Source organism: Neltuma alba, unplaced genomic scaffold (assembly GCF_004799145.2).
Source record: "Neltuma alba isolate B1F8T4 unplaced genomic scaffold, ASM479914v2 tig00012698_pilon, whole genome shotgun sequence".
Classification (NCBI taxonomy): domain Eukaryota; kingdom Viridiplantae; phylum Streptophyta; class Magnoliopsida; order Fabales; family Fabaceae; genus Neltuma; species Neltuma alba.
In genome coordinates this window covers 20481-43437 of record NW_021637125.1, presented here as the reverse complement: position 1 = coordinate 43437, position 22957 = coordinate 20481, and the positions used below count along the sequence as shown (strand labels likewise).

General features: G+C 34.0%; 3 protein-coding genes across 5 annotated transcripts; all 3 read left to right on the top strand.

The window, feature by feature from the left end:
• Window positions 1-642: 642 nt before the first annotated feature.
• LOC114730018 (calcineurin B-like protein 1) lies at window positions 643-4714 on the top strand. Of its 2 annotated transcripts, none has more exons than XM_028917035.1 (9): window positions 643-836; window positions 1523-1656; window positions 2512-2594; window positions 2807-2866; window positions 3275-3383; window positions 3487-3539; window positions 3960-4040; window positions 4239-4351; window positions 4440-4714. In XM_028917035.1, the coding sequence occupies exons 2-9, from the start codon at window positions 1578-1580 to the stop codon at window positions 4501-4503; spliced, it is 642 nt and encodes a 213-aa protein (XP_028772868.1). In that variant the 5' UTR covers window positions 643-836; window positions 1523-1577; the 3' UTR covers window positions 4504-4714. The 2 variants fall into 2 exon arrangements, with proteins under 2 accessions (XP_028772868.1, XP_028772867.1); XM_028917034.1 differs by having other exon boundaries at window positions 1494-1656.
• A 3327-nt stretch (window positions 4715-8041) lies between these two features.
• Window positions 8042-12116, top strand: LOC114730020 (casein kinase II subunit beta-2). Of its 2 annotated transcripts, none has more exons than XM_028917038.1 (5): window positions 8042-8617; window positions 10131-10349; window positions 10609-10703; window positions 10780-10945; window positions 11552-12116. In XM_028917038.1, the coding sequence occupies exons 1-5, from the start codon at window positions 8380-8382 to the stop codon at window positions 11680-11682; spliced, it is 849 nt and encodes a 282-aa protein (XP_028772871.1). In that variant the 5' UTR covers window positions 8042-8379; the 3' UTR covers window positions 11683-12116. The 2 variants fall into 2 exon arrangements, with proteins under 2 accessions (XP_028772871.1, XP_028772870.1); XM_028917037.1 differs by having other exon boundaries at window positions 8045-8617; window positions 10594-10703.
• Window positions 12117-19133: 7017 nt separating this feature from the next.
• LOC114730019 (uncharacterized) lies at window positions 19134-22693 on the top strand. Its single transcript, XM_028917036.1, has 3 exons — window positions 19134-20481; window positions 21604-21865; window positions 22124-22693. The coding sequence occupies exons 1-3, from the start codon at window positions 19301-19303 to the stop codon at window positions 22280-22282; spliced, it is 1602 nt and encodes a 533-aa protein (XP_028772869.1). The 5' UTR covers window positions 19134-19300; the 3' UTR covers window positions 22283-22693.
• Window positions 22694-22957: the final 264 nt, after the last annotated feature.

Below are 22957 nucleotides of genomic sequence, written 5' to 3'. Positions count from 1 at the left end.
AGAAAAATAAACTGTAATTAAAATATTTTTAAAAATACACTTTAATGGCAACACAAACGTTTTATAGAACTACTATTCCGGATATAAGATCCTTATACTAGTGTGTAACTTAGGACCCAAACAGTATCTCACAAATGTATGTAACTTAGGAATGTGATGTCAGGATGACGACTCAAATATATATGTTTTTCTGTTTTGTCAACTCAGAATGGGAATTGTTGCCAAAATGTAAAACTATATCTACAGGAATAGGCTCTAGATTTATTTATAAGACATCCTCTTATTATCTTTCACACGACATTTTTTAATGTCATAATTAAATAGATTTTGTGTATGAGATTGAGATTTGAAAATCAAATGTCAAATATTTTGACAACTCCAATAGGTTTTTTTTTTTGCCAAATACAGCACTTAGAAGTCTCAAATGCCACATCTAAGAATTCTAAAAAAATATTTTTAAATTTTAAATCAGTTTTATTTATTGCGTTTTAATAACAACTGATAATATTTAAAAAGTAAATAAAAAAAAAGATAAAGTGAATTGATTTGGAATCACGTGCGGGTCACGGGTGGGAGACTGGTCCGTTAATCTCTAAAAGTGATCGTCGTCCCAAACATTCCGTTCGCATTTTTACAAGTTGGATTTTGGACTGTTTGAGACAACGGAAGCGTAAATCGCTCTGGAATCCCACGATCCCTACCTCACTTCCATCTCACCTCGCCAGCCATTTCTCCCTTTCAAGAAGTCCGCGTTCCTTACCTGCTCGCTTTTTCTATATCTTTGGGGTCTGTTCGCCAGCCGCCGGCGCCCTTTTGTCGGATTCGCCTTTCTTCAGGTGAGTCCCAGCTTATCTTTCCTCCTCATAATTACCCTCTTCCCAATTGTATGGTGATTTCTCTCCCTGGAACTTTAGTAGAGTTTGGTTTGATTGAGACATTGTTAAGATTTTCGCTATGGGGGGATTTTGATGCTTTTATCTTGATCGGTGAAAGTTGGTATTGTTACTGGATCTTCTTGAAGTTTGCATCTTTGATTTCCTCTGAAAGTTATGTGTATATGACTAAATTTTTGTATCTGATTACTTACTCAGGATCCAGGGGATTGTTTGGCTTTACGCTTTATGGGAAAATTTTGTTTTGATTACTTCTTTATTCTCTTCTTGCTTCGATGTCGAGGTTTTTTTTTTCTTTATCATTTTTTTTTGTAATATTGTTCCATGGTTTACCATTGGATTTAGTTCAAAATTGATTTTTAATGTCCTAATTCCCGTGTCTTCATGCCCCATCTTGTTCTAAAATCTCCAATTAATGAATGGTAATTCGTGGTCACCTTATCTTTTCTGAACTGCTACTCTATCACTCACTGAGCTGCGCACGTATCTTTTTCCGTTCTGTTTCGGGTCTTTTTTTTTGGTTATGCTAACATTTGTGATTGATTTAATTACTAATTATTTGACTTCGTGATGTTTCAATTTTGGGTTTGAATTTGCAAGGTTAAGATGATTTTGATGATATATTGTAGTGAAGCCGGGGCGCTGGTCTAGTACCTTGCTACCTGCACTCCGTCCATAGCATAAATGGGTTGTTTCGGCTCTAAAGTAAGAAGGCAATTTCCGGGGCATGAGGATCCTGTGACTCTCGCATCACAGACAGCTTGTAAGTAGATACTTTTCCCCTCCTGTGAAAGTACAATTCTTGATATCGGTTATTTGACCATGGAAAACTAATTCTTGCACGACGAGAAAATCTTGATATGATGCAACTCCACTGTTGAATTATAATTGCTTTACTATACATGCTTCCCTGCTGATTCTTTCTGAATTCACTTCCCCCCTGCTGAATGAATCTTAAGAGCTCAATGATGATTGATGATTTAAAATCAACAAGTCTTGTTCCACTGAGGTTGTCTAAATGCACTGTACAACTCTATCAAGTGAGCTCAATAATGATTAAGTTTAAGTAAGAAAGAGACAAGGAAAAATAAACTGGGAAAGGAGATATTCTGTGGGGACTTGTAGTTTTGCATGCTGTGTTTGGGTTGCAGGGGACAAACAAATTGTGGTTCACTTTATTGGGTTTAAATTGAAAATGGGCTGCTGCTTGAATGAGAAAGAAGCAAGTCCCCTCTAGCCCATCATGTTTTGATCATCCTAATGTGGGCTTCTTCATCAGTATTGACATAGGGTTATTAGGGTGTATACTATTACAAGGTCATAATGTAATTTGTCTCGATTTGAAGGTGTAGACTGAAGCATAGAACGTAGAAAAATAATTGGATGTAATATGCGGCTCAGCGCATCAATTTGGGAATGGACATGGTGACCGCATTTCAGTTCTACTTCCTGTTAATATTTATAGAGTATAGACAAATAAAAATAACTGTCCATCATGGCTTTATCCTCACCTATTTGATGCATTTGTTATGAAATTCCTCTATCTCTTTTCTGCTTTCAGGCACCCTTGTTAATTTTTTACTCTAAAAGTGTTGTGTTCATCTTTTGGTTTTTTCAGTCACTGTTAGCGAGGTTGAAGCGCTGTTTGAACTTTTTAAGAGCATCAGTGGTTCTGTTGTCGATGATGGATTAATAAGCAAGGTGCAGTATGGAAAATGCTGTTTTTACCCCACTTAAAAAATTAGTCATTGCTTTGCTACTGTTGTGGTTCTTCTAACTTATCTTTTGCTTTTTCATTTTATAGACTTTGTTATGAATCATTGCCTATCCAGTTACAGTTTATATCTGTAATAACGTGTTTTACACATTGGAATCTTTCTTCATGTCGTGATCATAGTGTTCTATCTTTGCAGGAAGAATTTCAGTTGGCAATTTTCAAGAATAGGAAAAGGGAGAATCTCTTTGCAAATCGGGTACAAAAAAGGATCCTTCTGCTTTGTTAAAAAATGCCATAATATGTGACAATTTAAGTTCTTACAGATGCTCACAGATGCTGTCTTTGTATCTGTAATTCACAACTTCAAGAAATTTGCTGTTTTACTGCGTACTTCTGGAAGAAACTCTTAATAAATTAATTCCTCCACCTTATTATTGTTAAATAGCTAGTGTTTGGTTGGCTCCAATTATTAGTTAATTTCAGATCTTCAAGATAACTTTAGTTAACTGAAAGAGGAGAAAAGTCTCTCATCTTCTGCAAACTCAAACAACATCTTGTTTTGCTTTGTAATTGCATAATATCATTGAAATTTTATGCTCTACTGCTTGTAATATATGCATCTAGGGGCCATTTCTGTAATATATTGGATTCATTCTGCTTGCAGATCTTTGACCTGTTTGATGTTAAAAAGAAGGGAGTCATTGATTTTGGTGATTTCGTTAGATCACTCAATGTGTTCCATCCAAATGCACCACAAGAAGACAAGATAGATTGTATGTCGAAGATTAAATTCTCAAATCTAGATGGCTAGGCTATCCTTGCTTCTGTTTTGTGATCTAGCTGTACTAATGGATTATGTCCCGGACTGTCTTTCAGTTTCATTTAGGCTCTACGATTTGGATAGCACGGGCTTCATAGAGCGGCAAGAGGTAGGTAACCCAGTTCTTATCTGTGTATTACTTTTGAAAGTAACCAAAGTAGTGACAACCCCCTTTTAGGAAAGATCTTATTTTGTATTCTTCTCTAGCCTGAGTCAATTAATGGCTATAGCCTATTATCATCAGGTATTCTTACTTCTTTTTTCTTTCAACATCAAGAAGATTTGAGTCTTTAACCACTGCCCCTACCCCACCCTACCTTCGCCACTGCTTTTAACTACTTCACCTCTATATATATGTGCGTGTTAGGTTCATCCCGTGCTGGGCAAGCACTTTGCCTAGTATCTAGCCTGGTATGGTATAGAACTGATCCAACCCAATCCCTTCCTTTTATAAAAGCAACCCAACCTGCAATGAGCACACTAATTCATCGAGCATCTCTTTATTTATTTATCAGTTGACTTTTGCCAGGTCAAGCAAATGCTAATTGCACTTCTTTGTGAGTCTGAAATGAAGCTGGCGGATGAGACCATAGACGCAATTCTTGACAAGGTGAGTTTGTGAAAAAGAAAATCATATGTCATACAAAACATAGTTATAAACTGACTTAAGTTAGCAAGCGGATCAACATTCTGGGAAGTATTAAGTTTATTTAAGCAGTACTATAACCTATTTTTCTCTCCTGGAGAATTGTCTTTAAAGTGAATGGCATAAACATAACCAAGTCAATAATATATTTGTTGTGGTCAGACATTTTTGGACGCTGATCTGAACAAAGATGGGAAAATAGACAAGGCTGAATGGCAAGACTTCGTTTCAAAGAATCCCTCACTACTCAAAATCATGACCCTACCCTACCTGAGGTATGTGCTGTACTTCTCATATAGCTCTGATATTTTGAACTGCTTTCATTCGAGGCCTCTAAAGACCTTCATTGTGAAACGAATGCAGGGACATAACAACTACGTTCCCAAGTTTTGTATTTAATTCCGAAGTTGATGAAATTGCCACTTGAGATTTGCGATTCGAGATTCGAGGGCATGCGGGTTTAGTTTATGCAGTTAGCGATCGAGTGCCTTTTCTTTTGTTTTTGAATATTAGTGTTTGAAGAGAGTAATATAGTGTTAATGTAATTAGCTTTTCTCAGCAATCTGTAAATCACATTCTTGAAAATTTCCAGTGAGCATTCTTGTTGGTAATGCTTTTACAACCTTCGTTATTTTCCAGTCAGGTGCGTCAGCTTTGCCTCCATGACAGTTGTCGTGTTCGGATCTTGGTCATCCGTAGAAGGGAAGAAAAGAGGAGTCGCCACTAAAATTTTAAAAGGATAATTTTGGGAACCTAAAAATATATAGTCTACGAAAACTGGATATGGTTGGGGAGTCAATTGTGTGTGGGGAAGGTGTTAGGCACCCCACGACGCCCATTCAGGAGAACGGTTACTATAAGTCAACTACCTAAAATTAATATAGCCTTTTTAATTATACTTTAATTACCCTAAAAAAGAAAAAAATTATTTACAAAAACTAAAAAAAAATTATTTATGAAGTTGGACTTGACTTAGGATAAGAACCTAGGACTTACATACCTTTTAAAAGGATCAAAACCCATGTAATTTGAAGGTAAAAATGCGTGTCACTTGGTAAGTATTTTTTAGAAAATATTTATTCAATTAAAAAAAGTGTTTTTGGTGGGTTTGTATTTTCTTAATATATGAAAACAAAGTTTTTTTTTATTTTAAAAGTATTTTTAAAAGAGATTTTGGATTACCCTTCCTGTGGAGGTTCTCATAACCTCACACGGGGGAATAATTGTTTGAGCCTGTGGAGGTTCTAAAAACCTCACACGTCTCTAAAAAAACATTTTGTGATTACTTGTACATTAAAAAAATTCTATTCTATTATTTATTTATAAAGATGGTGTCAAACTTATTTTCTTTCTTTTTATTTCAAAAGGAAAATTTGCACAACCATATTGGTATTCCTGCAGAGACTCCTATAGTCTCACACGGTTTACTAATGAATCTAGATACCTGCGGAGGTTCTAAAAACCTCACACGGTAAAGATTTTAAAAAGAGAAGCACTTTTAAAAATAAAAAGAAAGAACACCAAAAAAAAAGTCAACATAAGACTCAAGTTAAGCATAATAGATGGGAATGAAAATTCATACTTGATGCTTACTTATCAATTGGTTAAAAAATACATTGTATAATAAGTCAATAAATAAAAATTATATACACATATTGGTAAAAAGGCATGAACCAAAAATAGAATAAATGAAATAAAATGGAAATTAAAAAAAGAAGGAAGTGGATATTGGAATGAGTACATGTAGGGATAAATAGATAAAGACATATTTTGAATAAATCCCAAAGAAAAAGAGGGAGTGAGGATTAACTAAAATTATGTTAGATCCAACCTTCTAGCCATCACTGCTCCAGCTTATAAATGTAATATCAATCACAAGAGCATAGGCTTTCCTCGGATATAAAGGAAGAAGAAGATGAAAAAAAAGATTTTTCTCTAGTTAGGCCTTCTCTCTTTTTTCCCAAAACAACTTATTGCAATGAAATAAGATAATAGAAGAGCTCTCTACCTTGCCTCCCTTCTTCACTGGGAAACTCTAACTGTCTTCCTTTAACTCTTACTCTCCAATTTATAGGCTCTAACTAGGGTTTTCCAAATTTCTTCTAATTTTTGTTTTTTTATTTTCTTTAATTATGACTCATAAAATAACTTCCTATTTAAGCACCAAATCATCATCAAATTGTGATTTTTTTATTTTAATTTTCGTTTTTTATTTTTTCTACTATCATAATTCCAAAATATGTTTTTAAATTGAGGAGCCAATCATCTTAAATGAAAAATCTTTATTTTTATTTTCTGATTTTTCTTATTTCCCTCTTTAATGTGTCCACCTCATATTTCCCAAATTGGCTTTTAATTCTTACCTTTTATTTTATTGTCATTTATTGTAAGAGGGATATTTTCTTTTTTTTTTTTATTTCCCATATGGTAGATTTCTCAAACTTAGCCTCCAAGAAAGAATCAAGGAGGATATCAATCTTTTATTATTCTTCTTTTTTTTTAATTTCATTTACATTTAATATTTTTATGGGGCCCTGGATAAAATTGGGTGTTTTGACTATTTTTTCCCCCCGGTGAAACAGTATTGACGATTTTAAAATTCAGTATATGTTAGGACATTAACAAAAGAAAAAAAAAACTAAAAAATCTTCCAAAAACGCACTTCTCTGAATGAATGAATGATGTCGCTGTTAAGATCTTCTTGGTAGAGAATTTGTAAATGTGCTGTAAACCTTCTTTGAAAATTGTCAAGTGGGTCCTCATCATGATGAGCCCCTTTTTTTTTGAGCTGAATGATGAGCCCCTTAAAGAGAAAAAATTGGGAGAAAAAAAAACCACCAAAATAATACAGGGCTTGTACCTACTTATGATGAGCGCTTTTAAATTTTTTTACGTAAAGTGAAACAACTATTTTCACGCATTTACATGCTTACATAAGACCTGTTCGCTCTTAACAAAAATAATCCATCATGTCAAATGATGCAGTTGAATTATCACACTGTGCTTAAATTTTATAGACTGAAACTATAAAGAAAAAATCCCAAAAAAAAGACTATTGAATTTCAAAATAACAAATTAGTATTGGTTACTACACTTATAAAGAAAATGATTACACTTACAAAACAAATAACAACATATTTTTATAGTAATCTCTGACTTGTCATTTTGAAATTCAACAGTTACTTTTTGAGATTTTCCAACTATAAACTGTTAAAAGGTACATAATTCAAATCATTATGATTATACAAGCAAGTTTCAAAACATGCAATTTTAATCATGAGTTCTTTGTAAATATTAAATTTAAATTATGTATGCTTATATCAGATGGTTCATAGTCCATAAAATAAAAGAGAAGCATAGGGTTAAAGAATATAAAAACTAATTTGCATGTTAACGCATGAAACTCAGTTTTACGTACAAGTATTGCCTTAGGAATGCAAAAGTTTCTTGGCCCCTCTTAAATGGTAATCCCTCCGAATTCTCATTATAAAGATTTCCATCAGCTTTTCTAAGATGTTTTGTCTAAAACATTAAACTTTTTTCACTCAATATTCCTAACAAGAAAAAAGCCGCACTAATATAATTTAATGATACGAAAATGGGTTAAGAAGAGACTCACCAGTCGCCACTTATAATCTGAGGCTAATTTAAATTCATGGGGCATACTATAATTTAAATTTAAATAAAAATAGATATTTTGTAAAGAGAAAGATACACATAAATCAGTAAAAGAATGAGTGTCATACAACTCTGGTTTGTATATAAAAACAAATCCCACCCAAAAATATCTCATGTAAGCTTGAATGGGACCAAGGTGATGAAGCAGAGTACTGACACGTAACACAGAAAACTACTTTTGAAGGATCACAGTCACAATCAAACAATCAAAAGCTATGGTGATGTTGGTGCATATCCGAGATGCGTCCCGGAGGGATAGAGATATAGTACTGTCCTCATATTAAATCCAAGCACAGTGTTGTCCCACCGATTTATGGGCAACAGATATTCTGAAATTCCAAGGTTTTTTCACAAATCTATGAGTTGTTATTTCTAAACTATACTTGTATTCATATTTGTTATCGCCCCTTCTTCGTCTTTCTATATCCTCTCTGTTATTCTCTCCGCTGTTATTTTCCCCCATCAATCGATACCCCCGAGTTCTCCACCAAAATTGCAGATTGAGAGGTTTTCTGGGTGTGTCTGAATCTGGCGTGTGTGTCAATTGCAAGCCCGAAAGTATGATGATTGAGTGACATTTTGTTGAAACCGAGCTAGGGTGAGGAGGGAGAAGGTGGAAGGACACATGTACAGAGTGCAAGGAGCTGTCGTTGGGTCCAAGTCCGAGGTGGGTGCCGTCGATCGGAAGCGAATCAACGACGTCCTCGATAAGCAGCTCGAGCGATCGTCTCCGTCCACTTCTAGGGCTATCAAAGCCAAGGATAGGTCGTCGGATCAATCGCTTTTCCCCTCTAAGCCGCCCTCCGATCCCAGGGACTCGCAGCGCCCTGCCTCCATCTCTAAGAATTCCAACACTTCACGTGGTTAGGACCCATGATTACCCTTCTCCTTTGGTTGGCTTGTTTGTCCCTTGCATGTTTAGAATAACTGTGCTCTCACATGTTAGAACCGCTTTGTGATTTGGTTTTTCTGAATAATAACATTAGGATCTGATCTGTGATGCTTTGATAAATATATCTGCTTGGTAATATATGAGGGGTAAAAGCCTACATTGTGCTGGGTGCTTTTCGGCCTCCACCCAAACAATTTGCATAAACAATAGTTGAACTTTGATCTCACAGTGTTATATGCATAAAACCTAATTCGATTATGGACTGCACCGAAACGTCATTTCTTGGACGTGAGTCATGCTCGTTTTCTCATAGCTTGATAAATCCTGGTTTGGAATGTTCACAACGTTTTATGTTTTACTCTGAGTTCCTTTGAATGGTGCGAGGGCCGATTACCGCGGGTATTTTCTATATTATTTTCTGGTAGTTCTCCCTTTCTTCCCCTGCTTAGTGTTGGATAAATAGTATCAAGTGTCAACTCTCCAAATCTTTATATTATAATCATGTGAGAATGCCTAAACTCTATTATTACACCATTAAAACATCAACTCACTTGAATGCCCTGAAGAACTCAGCGATTGAGCTTTTCTAGTGACAGTCAAAGTTATTGCTGAATAAGAGAAGACAAATGTCTAGAGTTCTTTTTATTAACTTCTTATGTCTGATATGTAAGATCATAATTGTGTACTCCCTCCGTTCTTTATTATAAGAGACGAATAACCGAATTACGTTAATTAAAAAAAAGGTTAAAATTAGTTAAGAACAATCATTGTGTAAAAAGTATAACTTTTTTTTCAAAAAATGCCCTCATTAATAAGGAAAGAGAGCATGAGAGAGAACAATTAAATTATTAAAAGAAAGAGAAGTGAGAGGAAGAGAGAGTGTGACTTGGAGACAATAAATATGGGTAAAATAGGAAATTAACACAAAAAAGTAGAGACAACTTTTAAGTGTCTCTTATATATAGGAACATGTCATAAGCATCAAATGTCTTTTATAATAAGGAACGGAGGGAGTATTTTGTAGAAAGAAGGGGAAAATAAATTAGGCTGATATTAGCAGAAGTGTTGAGTGATTATTATTTCACATAAATGCACGAGGTGGACACTCTGTCCTATACTTTTTTGGCTATCTGCAAATTTGTATGTTGTTAAATATACAAGGGTTTAAAGAGGGGAAAAAAAAGGAAAAAGAAAAGACAAGGCTAGCATTTATCAAATCAAAGCCTATCGAACTTGGATTTTGCTGGTGAGAGCTTGCTGTTTCCACTCATCTAGTCTTGAGTTTGAATTGGCGGAAATTCACACACGAGCATTTATCACACCATAGCTGGACCTAGTTCACCAAAGAGATTGTCAGGTCAGCATGAAGATGAAGGCCTAAGTGCATGTGTTTTAGATAGGGAAATACAGAACACATTTGCATGATTTAGAGTTGCTGAGGAAGACATTGATCTGTTACTTAAATTTCTATCTATTGGCTGCAGAGGAATCTGAAACAGACACTGAAGCATCAGATGTTAGTGGTTCTGATGAGGATGATACATCTTGGATCTCATGGTTTTGCAATCTCAGGGGAAATGAGTTCTTTTGCGAGATAGACGATGATTACATACAAGATGAATTCAACCTCTGTGGATTAAGCAGTCAAGTGCCTTATTATGATTATGCACTCGATCTAATTTTGGATGTTGAGTCCTGTCATGGTAAGCTTAGTTTTGCATATTTCTATTTTCTGATGCAAATCTAGAATACAAGTGATGGTATGTGATGAATATACTTCTGTTTTAATGATATGGAAATATTTTGATTGAACGAAGGTGGTTTTCCCCCTTGAAGGTGAATTTGAATTTTTCACTGATGTGACTTGCTTTGAATGTCCAATTTACATGCCTAGCCATTTTTTAATTTGTTTTCTTAATGCTACTTTGGGTCGGTTGAAACATAAAGCTGACATGGTCACAGAGGAACAAAATGAATTAATAGAATCGGCAGCAGAGATGCTTTATGGCCTGATTCATGCTCGGTACATTTTGACCAGTAAAGGGATGGGTGCTATGGTAAGATTTTTCTGCTTTCCAATATCCACGTTTTTATGCTTAGCTAGCACTGATATTGGAATTGGATCATCTTCAGCTGGACAAGTACAAGAACTATGACTTTGGAAGATGTCCAAGAGTTTACTGCTCAGGACAACCCTGCCTTCCACTTGGTCTGTCAGACATTCCTCGTTGTAGTACTGTAAAAATCTATTGCCCCAAGTGTGAAGACACTTATTACCCTCGGTCAAAGTATCAAGGTAGTATCCTTATATATTTATATTGGGGCTCCACTTTTCACTAAATTCACTCATGCTGCTTTTTATGTTTTTTTTCCCCCTCAACGTATATCATTTTTCGTTCTCTATGATTCCATCTGAAATTTGATGCACTGCACTAGACAAAAGACTAGGCTAAGTGCTTATGTGGCTTTGCTGCGGAATATACTTCTATCAGAGAGCACTTTCCAAAGAATTTATGAAAATTATATTTGAAATTAAAGTGATAAAAAACAAAGTAGCTTCCTTTTTTGCCTTGAAACAAATAAAGTAACGGAAAAATGGCATCTTAGAATTCCGGTTCTTTTAGATGGTTTTCTAGTAGACTCTTCTATCTTGATATTGATTCTGAGGTTCAGAAGCTCTGCTCGACTTGTGTGTTGAGTTTCCCTATTACTCAACGAACAAATATTTTTCGGATTGCAAGTCTAGTGACCATTCCTTAGAGCTTTTCTCATTGTGATTATATGAGATGTATGTGATTTTTAGGATTGAGTAGCTTGCACTCAATATTTTTTATCAATATTTATAATTGTGGGTTTCCCTCTTTACGCTTCGTTTTAGACCCATGTTTCCTTAATTTATATCTAGACAATGATGGAGCTTACTTTGGAACCACATTTCCTCACCTCTTCTTGATGACATACGGGCATCTGAAGTCACAAAAGCCGTCTCAGAGCTATGTTCCAAGAGTTTTTGGTTATAAAATCCACAAGCCATGAGGCTGCATGCATCAGAGAGTCTGCTTATGTCTTAATCACCTATTTCTTTGTTGTATTCCTCAAAAATATCAGTGGATTACTAGGTTCCCAAATCAGCGCAAGTCAGATTACCCTGTTACTAATTTAGGAACATATAAAGATATGTCCACCATTTCCAGCAAGTGGTTAATTTTGCTTTCAGCTTCAAAGTCGGTCAGTTTTTGTAAATTTTTTTCCTCATCTTATAAATAGGTTTTTAGAACAGGTACTTGAACTGTGTTTTAATGGCTTGATCCAAATTTTTTTTTTTTGGGGTGCTTGACTTTATACCAAATCCCTACTGGATTCAAATTCTGTGTCGTCATAACCTATCATCTGTCCAGACCTGGTTGAAAAGTGTGAATAAGATTTATCATTGTTAGCATGTAGATTCGTGTACCTTTGTTTTGGTTTTATATGGTTGAGGTATTGTTCCATTTTGTGAAGTTTTTCTTTTCAAATGCGTTGGAGTGAATTTTCTTTTTATCTTTTGGATACAAATGGCAAGCTAGAGCTTGAGAACTGAGGCACAAGGTAACAGAAAACTACATCCTACTCTGGAGAGGTTTATCTTGGTGAAAAGCTTGAGGAGAATCAGGACACATGTCCCTAAGGACTATTTATTGAGATGGGCTTCCCCTTCTACTTTGAACCTGTGTGGAATAGCTTATAAATATCTTTTCATTCGTGATTTACAGAATATGAAATAATTGTATGAGAAGAGTTTTGTCTTGACTTGCATGAAATATGTTTATAAGTATTTTTGAACATTAGTGTGGAAGTACTTATAATATTTTGATGGCACCGCATATAATATTGAAAGAATCTGAACTTCGTGTTATGCCTGTAACATTTTTAAGTATACAAAAGAAAATCACCTGCAAGCAATAAAATATCAAGGACTAAGTGAACCGGTTGTTCAATATAGGGACCGGTCGGCATTTACGAACAACATAATTATATTGCCAGCCAAGGCTCAAACAAACATAAAAATGATCATCTTACTCGACAGGTGCGTAATTTTTTATTTTATTTAAATTTTGTGGTAATAGTAGCTCAACTGCACCAATCATTTTAGTGATAGATACTTTTGGCTTGTTTTTTTATTTTATTTTATTTTAATTCAAGACAGACGTGTTGACCAGCGGAACAATTATGAAATATGTTGCCAATCCAATAATTAGCATAAAATAAAAACGTAATTTTTTTTGGTGAACATAAAAAGGTAATTTAACACAACTATAAAGTGAAATTGTTGACAAATTTTCTGCAAATCGTGTCCTAAAAATAGAACGTATGAGCATAGAGCTTGATTGAGTCTAATTTAGAGAGAAGAGAGAGACTTTGTCGAGGCAAGATAGGATCTTCAAGCGAGGATTTTTTTTTTTTTTGGTAACTAATAATTGAATAGCAGAAAAACAAGAATACCCATACAACAAGACTCTGATACCATTTGATGCTTTTTTACTAATATTCATTTTGTTACTTTTACTGTTATGTTTTTGCAATTCTAGTGATAATAGAATCCGTGGAAAAGATGGAACACTTCGTTTTGGGGGGGAAAAAGGGGTTGGATTTATAACCTTAACCCAGCAGCAAAGTACCCAATTCTAACGTCACCCCTCATCGTGAATCCACAGTATCTGGTCACATTAAGACAAAGGAATTGCTAGTTTTCAAGTGCTAGGAACTTTGTTCCTACAATTTTGTTCGTACTGTGGTTTTGTTTTTTTGGTCAAATTTTGTTATGAAAACCTTCATGTCAAATTAAATATAAACAAAAACTAACGTAAGAATTGAAATTCTTGAACCTATTTGTTCCAAAATATGCAAACCAGAAGCACAAGTTAGATATTAAAAAAAAAAAAAAAAGAGTAGGATCACATATTATGCTTCAATGGTGAACTTAGAGAAGGGGAGTATGGTCAAGTTTTAAAGGAAGCTTTTTTTTCCCCCATGCGATTATATTAAATTTCAACTTTTCAGCAAAGAATGCAAAAAAAAAAAATGTTTTTGTTCTAAGTTTTTAAAAAAATGGTAATATTCCTTTATTTTTTAAAAAAAATTGTTTTCAAAATAGGAAACAAATAAGGCCTTTATCTCCATTTTTTTTTTCACTTACACCATATTTGATTTTTGGTCAACTACTTACACCATATTCTTATTTAATTATGGTAAACAACAATACTTTCTTCGTGCAGTTTTTCCGAAGTACAAAGTTTGATCTAACAAGAGTTGGTTCAATTGGTAAGGAATTGACTCATAACCTATAAGGTTGTGAATTTGAATTTCACTGTCGATGCGAGTACTTTGTTGATGAGCGATATGTAAATACTTCTATAAGTACTCTGAGTCTGGAGGTGTGTCCTGTCCCTAATGAGATCCTAAAACCCAACTCAGTTTAGTGGACCAAAAAAAAAAAGGTTTAAACCTTGAAGGGTGAAGCCTTATATCCTTTTCTCCAACATGTTTAATCAAATTGACTCGTCCACTACTTTCATAAATTTGAGTCATTGAGTGTCAAAGTCCTAATATTTAAAGTATCGAATTTTATCTTAAGTGACTTGGATTAACCTCTTTGCCTAAATCCGTCCACACAAAACTGTTTTTTTAAAATTAAAAAACTTCAGGTGGATGCTTTTTTTGGCCCAAAAAAAGGGCTACTATGGCCCACATGTTTGAGAGAGAAATGCATCCACACGCCCACAGAAAGATAAGAAGAAAGGAAAGGCCACCCTGTACACGCTCACTCAGACGTGGAGGCTTTACCCTTTGCTTCAACTTGCAACTTTATCTTGTAACTAAAAAAAAAAAAATTGCAACTTTATCACAATATTTTATTTATAATAATATATATTCCTCTATTATCACTCCCCAATTTTCCATGCTTCTGCTCAATTATTTGTTAATACTCCCTTCTATATTTATTATAATCTTCAAACAGCTAATTTACAAATAATTAATAATTAGTTAAAATCAATTTAAAATAATAAATAGGTTAGAAATATTTTTTTTTAAAGATGCCTTTATAATAAATAAGAAAAATAATGAAAGAGAACGTATGGAAAAATGTTATAAGAGATAAATAATTAAAAGCAACATTACAAACATATATTAAATATTAAAACAAAACTAAGTTAAAATTTATAAAATTTATAAATTAAATTAAGTGAGCTGTATCCTTTGGATAAGAAGGACGGTTGTGAGATTTGCTACCTCGCCAATAATTATAATTCAAAGCTGACTGCAATTGACTGCAATTTCCTATGTGTGTTGTGTTGCTTAAAATGTTGGCCCTAGTTCTTGACATATACCAATCACATAACCATATAAAATGTTTTAGTTTCGTGGCCTCGTTTTATAAAATACTTTTTCAATCTCCTGACTCCGTTAGTTTTAAATAATATTTTTGAGTCAATAATTGTTATCTTTTAGAATAACCAAACTTATTCTGGGAGTGTTTGAATAGAAACCAAACCATGGTTTCAGAAGTGTTTTTACGGATTACGAAGTAAATATATGAAGGAGGTTATCTCGTTTTACGGAAATTGCTTCTGAAACCACGGTTTTGGAGCACCCAAACAGGCCCTATGTCAATAATATTTTTAATAAAACAATTACTATGAGGGTTAAAAGAATTGAAAATTTTCTATCAAATTTAAAATTAAAATATTTTGACTTTCTTGTGACTTTTTCTTTAAAAGGGCAGAGTGGCGTTTTCGTAAATTTAGAATCAGCACGTGACCCGTAACCTTTTAACATCTGGTTTCTTCGTCTAAGCTGCGGAGAAAAGTGGCGTTTTAGACTTAACAGTCAACAAAACTCTTTTTTTTGGATACGTGGCAGTTAATCACTTCGCCACGTAGCAAAGTTTACAGTGACCGTTAGTTCCGTTATTGGTCTGTTAGGATCCCCTAAACTATATTGTCATTTTAGAAATACTATTAGCATTAAGACGCTCTTTCTTTTAACGTTAGTAGTATTTTAGTTATAATAATTGGAATAGATTAAAAAAAACTAGTTAAATTAGTTATTTATAATAAATATGTATTTTTTTTCTTAAAATATCTTTATTAATCAAGTGTATTGGCTAGAACTATCATTATTACAAGGATCATATTAAAAAAATGAATAAATATGAACGACAATGTGGATTGAAGTCTTATATTTAAGATCAAAAAAATCAAATACTCCTCTGATCTTTAATATAAGACCCATTTAACTTATTTGATTAGATTAAGGAAGTTAGATAAGTTGATTAATTATAAGAAAAGTGACATATTTTTCCTAAAACACCATAATCATCTTTCTTAATACCCCTCTTCTTTTTCTACTTAATTATAGTTGAGGGAGTATCCATAGGAGTAATTTAGAGAAAATTGATAAATATGAGAAATGGGTATTATATTTAGAACCAAAACCAACTCAAGAATTGGATCCTATATTAAGGACTAGAAGAGTAAGATCTTATATTAAGGACTGGAAGTAGCATTTAAACTGGAAAAATGATGCTATCAAATATAGATAAGCACTACAAGTATACGGGCCTGTAAACAAAGTATAACAAATCAAGGTTGATCTTAAAAAAAAAAACTCAATTAACAGTGATTAAGTAATAAAACTCTTTTTTTATGTTGAGAAAATCAAGATTAAATGTAAATTGAATTAAAAGAAATTAAAATAAAATAAAACAAAGTTTTATCAAATTAACTAGAACAATTAGGACCACCTAGAGTAACCAATTTCTTATTAAATTAACATCCTCAATCAGTAAAAACAAAGCTCAATCCACTGATAAGTTCATAATTACCCTGGGTTGCCTTAAAAAGAAAAAAGAAAAAAGTCTACAGTAGCTTTTAGGTTTCAAAATCTCCTCCCAAACGATGTCGTCTCCTCCTGTCCTCAGATTCCAAATTTGTTTTCTAAGCATGTGCATCCATCGTCAAGTTCCAAAGCATCCAAAACGGAGCACCCTGTGGGAAAAGAAACATAAATAAGTAAAAGTTGAATAAACAAGGAATACTGACACATAAAAAAAATTAAAATTTACAATATTCTAATTCAAGTACCTAAAACTTCAAAATTTCAAAAAAAAAAAAACAGTGATATTTGATCGGATATTTTGCAAATGTAGTTAAATGACAACAATTTCCTTATATCATAAAATTCATTAACAAGTTGTGAATTGACAATGACAAGTGTTGAACAGAATATGACAAAAAGTGTAATGAAAATAACGAGTTATTTATTACTCCCTCCATTCCTTATTATAAGAGACAAATAACCAAGTTACGTTGATAAAAAAACAGTTAAAATTAGTTGAGAACAATTAATATGCAAAAAGTATAATATTTTTTCCAACAATGCCCCCCATTAATAAGGAGAGAGAGTATGAGATAAAACAATTAAATTATTAAAAGAGAGAGAAGTGGGAGGGAGAGAGAGTATGAGTTGAAGACAAAATAAATAAAGGTAAAATAGAAAATCAATACAAAAAAATAAAACAACTTTTAAGTGTCTCTTATATATGGGAACATGCCATAAGCATCAAATGTCTCTTATAATAAGGAACGGAAGGAGTAATAAGTTGTGAACTGATAATGATAAGTGTTAAATGGCTAATAACAAGAAATGTGCGGACAATGACAAATTTGATATATTTTTTTAATATGATATAAGGACATTTTAGTCATTTGACTACATTTACAAAATAGCAGATCATGAAAGTGATGCTTATCAGGTATTTTGCAAATGTAGTTAAATGACAAAAATGCATTTGTATCAAAGAGTTTATTAACAAGTTGCAAACTGACAATGACAAGTGTTAAACAGCAAATGACAAAAAATATACTGGTAATGACAAGTTATTTATCACTAAGTTGTGAACTGGTAATAACAAGGGTTAAACAGCTAACGTGCAATGACATATTTGATGACATTTTTGTTTTAAATCTGATATAAGGATATTTTAGTCATTTGATTATATTTGCAAAATACCAGATCAAGCACCACTTCCTCCTTGAAAATTTTGATCTCTTAAATGCTTGAATTAAAATATTGCAATTTCTTAATTCTTTTTATGTCATTTTCCCAATAAAAAAAGAAATTAAATTAAAATAAAATAAAGTAACTCTGTTTTTTGATATTTAAAAAGAAACCCCTAATTAATGTTTCAAATTATTTAGCTCATACAAATAATTCAAAATGTCATTAATAACTCTCTAAAGATGCCCAAAAATACCTTCTAAATATATCGAAATGGAGAGTTATGAATAAAATACATCTGTAGAAGTATAATGCATGTTCTCCTAATTCTAAATATAACAACTAATTAGAATATTCTTGACAAGAAAAAAGAGCTAATTAGAATATTTGTTCATTGGAAAAAAATAAAAAATAAAAAGACAATTTATTTTATATTTTAATTTTATAAATTTTTTTCAAATTATCCTTGTGAACCAAGAAAGAGAGTTCTTATGAACAGAATAATAATAAAAGAAGGCATTTCAGAGAAATCAATATATATAGTTGTACTCAAATATATAAATATATATTTTGTTACGAATAATTAAAGTAATTAATTTTTTCAATATCTATAAATCCATTATGTGTCTCCCTATATTAAGAATTGGAGGAAATAGATATATGTATCTCAAATTGAGGCTATTGAGGGTAAATGAGTAACTTTACTTCTAATTTCAGTAGTGTAATTTTATTCATAACTATAATTTGTGAAAAATTAGTCTCTTCTGCTAAATTTAGTCCTTGTTTGTGAGAAATTAGTCTCTTCTGCTAAATCCATTCCTTGTTAGTATACTTTTAAAAAAAAATTGAAAGCATGGATATTAATCTTAACTCCTTTTTGACTTCTAATAATTTTAATCTTAACTTTACTTCTAATAATATCATAATTATTTTGACTTAACTCCTTTTTATTCACTTTATTTTTCTTTTATTTCCAGTAATACTTCACATACTCTGTTATATCATGCTGTTTAAATCTGCAAACCCATCAATTTGTAAACATAAATAAAGAATAAAAGAAATAATATAAACTCATATCATGGATATTAATATAATTTTTTTTTAAGCGCGACAAAATGATATATATTAAGAATAACGAGAGTTACAACTTACAATAAGTAAACATTATAAGAATTAAACTTAAGGAAAAAGTCTTTAATGAACTGCTGCTTCACATAATGGATAAAAAGAGGGGGTTTAGATGATCTACCAAAGACTCGTAGAAAGAAATTCAAAAAAGAGAGGCTCTAAACTTGGCAAAAGCATAATACTAATACTCTTATGGTCTCATTTTATTGTCAAAAAGAGCGGATACAATGAGGATTAAACATACATGAAAGGGAATAAAAGGTCGGCCCGTACATCACAGATCAAGCAATTTGCCGTAATTCAGCGACCTCTTTCAGTTTTCCTATTTATTAATCCATTCATCGCATTCCGGAGGCCGGAAACAGCAGCAATCTACTTGCCTTTCCTCATCCAGCAACCACCATAATCCACATGTTTCAGAGAACTCACTCCTACAGATAAGAGTTCAGAGGAAAAAGCAGAAGTTTCATACCCTTATTGCAAGTTGATGCATCACCAGAAATCTGCGGTGAAGATCGGAAAAGAAAGCTTAGGCCTTTCTTCCGATTCAACTTCAGCTCCGCCTCTTTTTTGTCCTCCAAACCTCCGTGTTCAAACCCAATTTGACCCACAACCTGCAACCACCCAACACAACTCCCAATCTAATTTCTCATTCCAAGGACAATCCGTGTCTTCTTTCCCACACTTCCCACCCAATCCACCTCCACCACCGCCAACAACCCGACAAAACCATGCCGGCAATATTTCTCACCATGATCGCTTCCTTGATAACCCATCAGCCTCACAATCTCCGGTTTCTTCTCCCCACAAGAGGAATACCATGAATCAGGGTTCTTCTTTGGTTTCCTCTTCGATGATTTCTTCTTCAGCTTGCCATAATCAGAGGCCATGCTTGCGTGCGAAGTCGTCTTGGCCATCGTTTTCGTGTTGTAGTTTATTTGCAAACCCCTTTGCCTTTGGTTCGAAATTTCAGAACTTCAAGTTACTTACCCTTTTTCGTTGCGTGCGACCACACAGGATTCGTTTCCGGTTCCTTATTCTACTTTCACTGCCGTACATTTTCTTTTTCGTTTCAAGACCTCGTCGCTCTCTCTTGATCGATTTCTTCTCCGTGATCGGTTTCTCAGCCGTGCTCTTCATTTCTCTCAATCTAGCTCTCCCTCGTCTACCCTCAATTCGCCTGTTCCTCGCCCGATCATTGCCGATTAAACTCTCTTCGTCTCTTTCTGCAACAAATTCTCCTCAGCCCATTCTGTGGTCTATAGGGTCGAAACCCGAATCAGAGGAAACCACTATTTCAGGACCCTGGGTGCAAATTTACAGTAATGGGGACGTGTATGAGGGTGAATTCCACAAGGGAAAGTGTTCTGGGATGGGGGTCTATCACTATCACTTGAGTGGGAGATATGAAGGTGAATGGATTGATGGGAAGTACGATGGTTATGGTGTTGAGACATGGGCTAGAGGAAGCCGGTACCGTGGGCAGTATAGGCAGGGCTTAAGGCATGGAATCGGCATCTATAAATTTTATACTGGCGATATGTATGCAGGAGAATGGTCCAATGGCCAATGTCATGGTTGTGGAGTTCATAACTGCAATGATGGCAGCCATTACATTGGAGAATTTAAATGGGGTTTGAAACATGGAGTCGGCCATTACCATTTCAGGTATGTTTCAGTTCTTTGATCGGCGGCAGCCCGTGTGTGAATGGAATTGTGCTCCATATTCTACACAATTTACATTGTTCAAGTTTATCATTTTGGTGTAGCTAAAGGTTTTAAGCAGTGATGGCGTAGCGTTTAATTAGGTTATGCGCACTTAACTGTTTGGCGCTGTAATACAGCTTGGGAAAGTACTTTGAATTCCTTGCTTGAAGTGCTTGCTCTGTGGAGGGGATCTATATATTTTAATGAACAGCATCCCCGGATGCCACTTTAATAGTAGAGGATCTAGATTTCGGAGCGTTGGGAATATTGAGAATTCTCATATTCTAAGTCTGATCTTCTGGTTGGAACATTTGGGGAATTCAACTGGTGTATTTGTCTTTAAATGTCTCACATGTTTAGATTAGGGTTGTATAAAGTGCTGTTATATCTTCGCTCATTAGATATTCTAATTAAAATGTAACAATGGATGGTTTCAATGAAAAGGCCCGTGTAAAATTTATTTACAAAAGTAATGCAATCTCATATTATTATTGAAACCGTACATTTATCATGAAAAATCTGATAATGAGGATGCAAGTAACTCCATATAAATTTTTTCCCGCCATGCTTTTATGTCTGAACATAGCCTGAAGTTAAAGATGGATTTGAATCAAATGAATGCATCCCATTCTTCATTGTTTTCCTTATTAGGCATTAGCCCTTTCAACTATTCCTATTTATCTTTCTTAACCTTTAAATCTTAATGGCTGAATCCCTCAAACTGGGCATTTGAATTCTGATACACATTTCCGGTAAATTATAATTGCAGTATCTTATACACATTTCCCAAGACATGTTTTCCTTTTTGAATTTATGGAGAGTAAAAAAAGCCAACTTTCTGAATGTGAGTATTAGATTATTATTGTCATCATTGAACTAGCTTGCTCTCGCATGATTTAACTGGCCGTGTTACCCTCGTTCTATCTTGATGTTTCCATGTTATATTAAACGCATTGCTAATGAAGCACTGTGATTAAATATGTAAGATTTAGTTATGCAAGGCCTGAAGGGTCACATGTGGAACATAGTTCTGTTCTATTGTGCCATTATGCTAACTCTCTGTATGCTGCTGCTGTACTGCAGAAACGGAGACATATATGCTGGGGAGTATTTTTCTGACAAAATGCATGGTTTTGGCGTCTATCAATTTCAAAATGGGCACCGTTATGAAGGGGCATGGCATGAAGGAAGAAGACAGGGATTTGGAATGTATACTTTCAGAACTGGGGAAACGCAGTCTGGTTATTGGCAAAATGGGATGCTATATGAGTCTGAAACGCAGATAATTCATGTGGATGAATCCCCATGTGTGGCGAATCATGCCAAGGTTTCTAAAGCAGTCCAGGTAATTAGTCCAGTTACACATTTACAATAAATTAATTTAGGGAGTTTTGTGCAAAACACAAAAAACTCGTCCTTCTTGTATCATATATATTGACATCTTGAAAGGCATTCAAATAATGAAATCAAGACAGCCTTTACTTTCCCTGATCTTGTCAGGCTGAGCTTTCTTCATAAGCCAAATGGTGTGATTTCTTTGACTTTGAAATGGTGCGCTGATAATTATTAAGGCATTTTATAATAAATGTTTCAATCCAAACAGGATGCTCGATGTGCAGCTGATAGAGCTCAAAGTTTGGCAAAGTTGGATGAAGGGGTGAATAAAGTTGTTGCAGTTGCTAATAAAGCAGCAAACGCAGCGAGAGTTGTAGCTGTAAAAGCTGTGCAGAATAGAATGCATCATAACAACAATGAGAAATGAAAATCTCAGCGCTGTCATCTTCTGTCCTAGACTACAGAGCACTAGTACATTGAGAAACGAGATGGACCAAGAAGAGGCGAACTAATGAAATTTTCTCCGAAGTTTGATTGTTAATATAAGTGTTTCTGCTTCGTTTCCTTCTTCCTGGGGGGACGAAGCTTCCTTTTATAGTATTGTGATACTGATGGAATTTACGAGGCGCCTGCTTGGAACCACATTCTGTCATTAAGACTCGATGGTTGATTGTGGAGCAGGCAGGTTCCTCCTTTGCCTTATATTGACGGCTTCAGTATGTACAGGACGACTAAGAACAAGAGTGTTTCGAGTTCCAAGGTTAAGCAAAAGTGCCATAAAGATGGTGGTTTTGTTTTCCATCACAATTTATGAAATGTATCATTATCTATCTTCTAATATGTGTGTTTATTTTATTATTAGTTACATCATAAGAAGTTATTGCTGTTTAGTTAAATTACTAGCTGAAAAAAAAAACATATTAAGTTGGGATGAAGGAACAAACACGATCACTTCAATTCAAAAATATAACCAATTCCCATTAAAAGGATTACGGTCATAAATGCATTGTTTAATTATAAGGTGATCCAACAGTTCAAAGACTTTTTTTTATTTTTTTTGGTGACGACAAAAAACACTAAAAACTGGCAAATCCTACGCGGA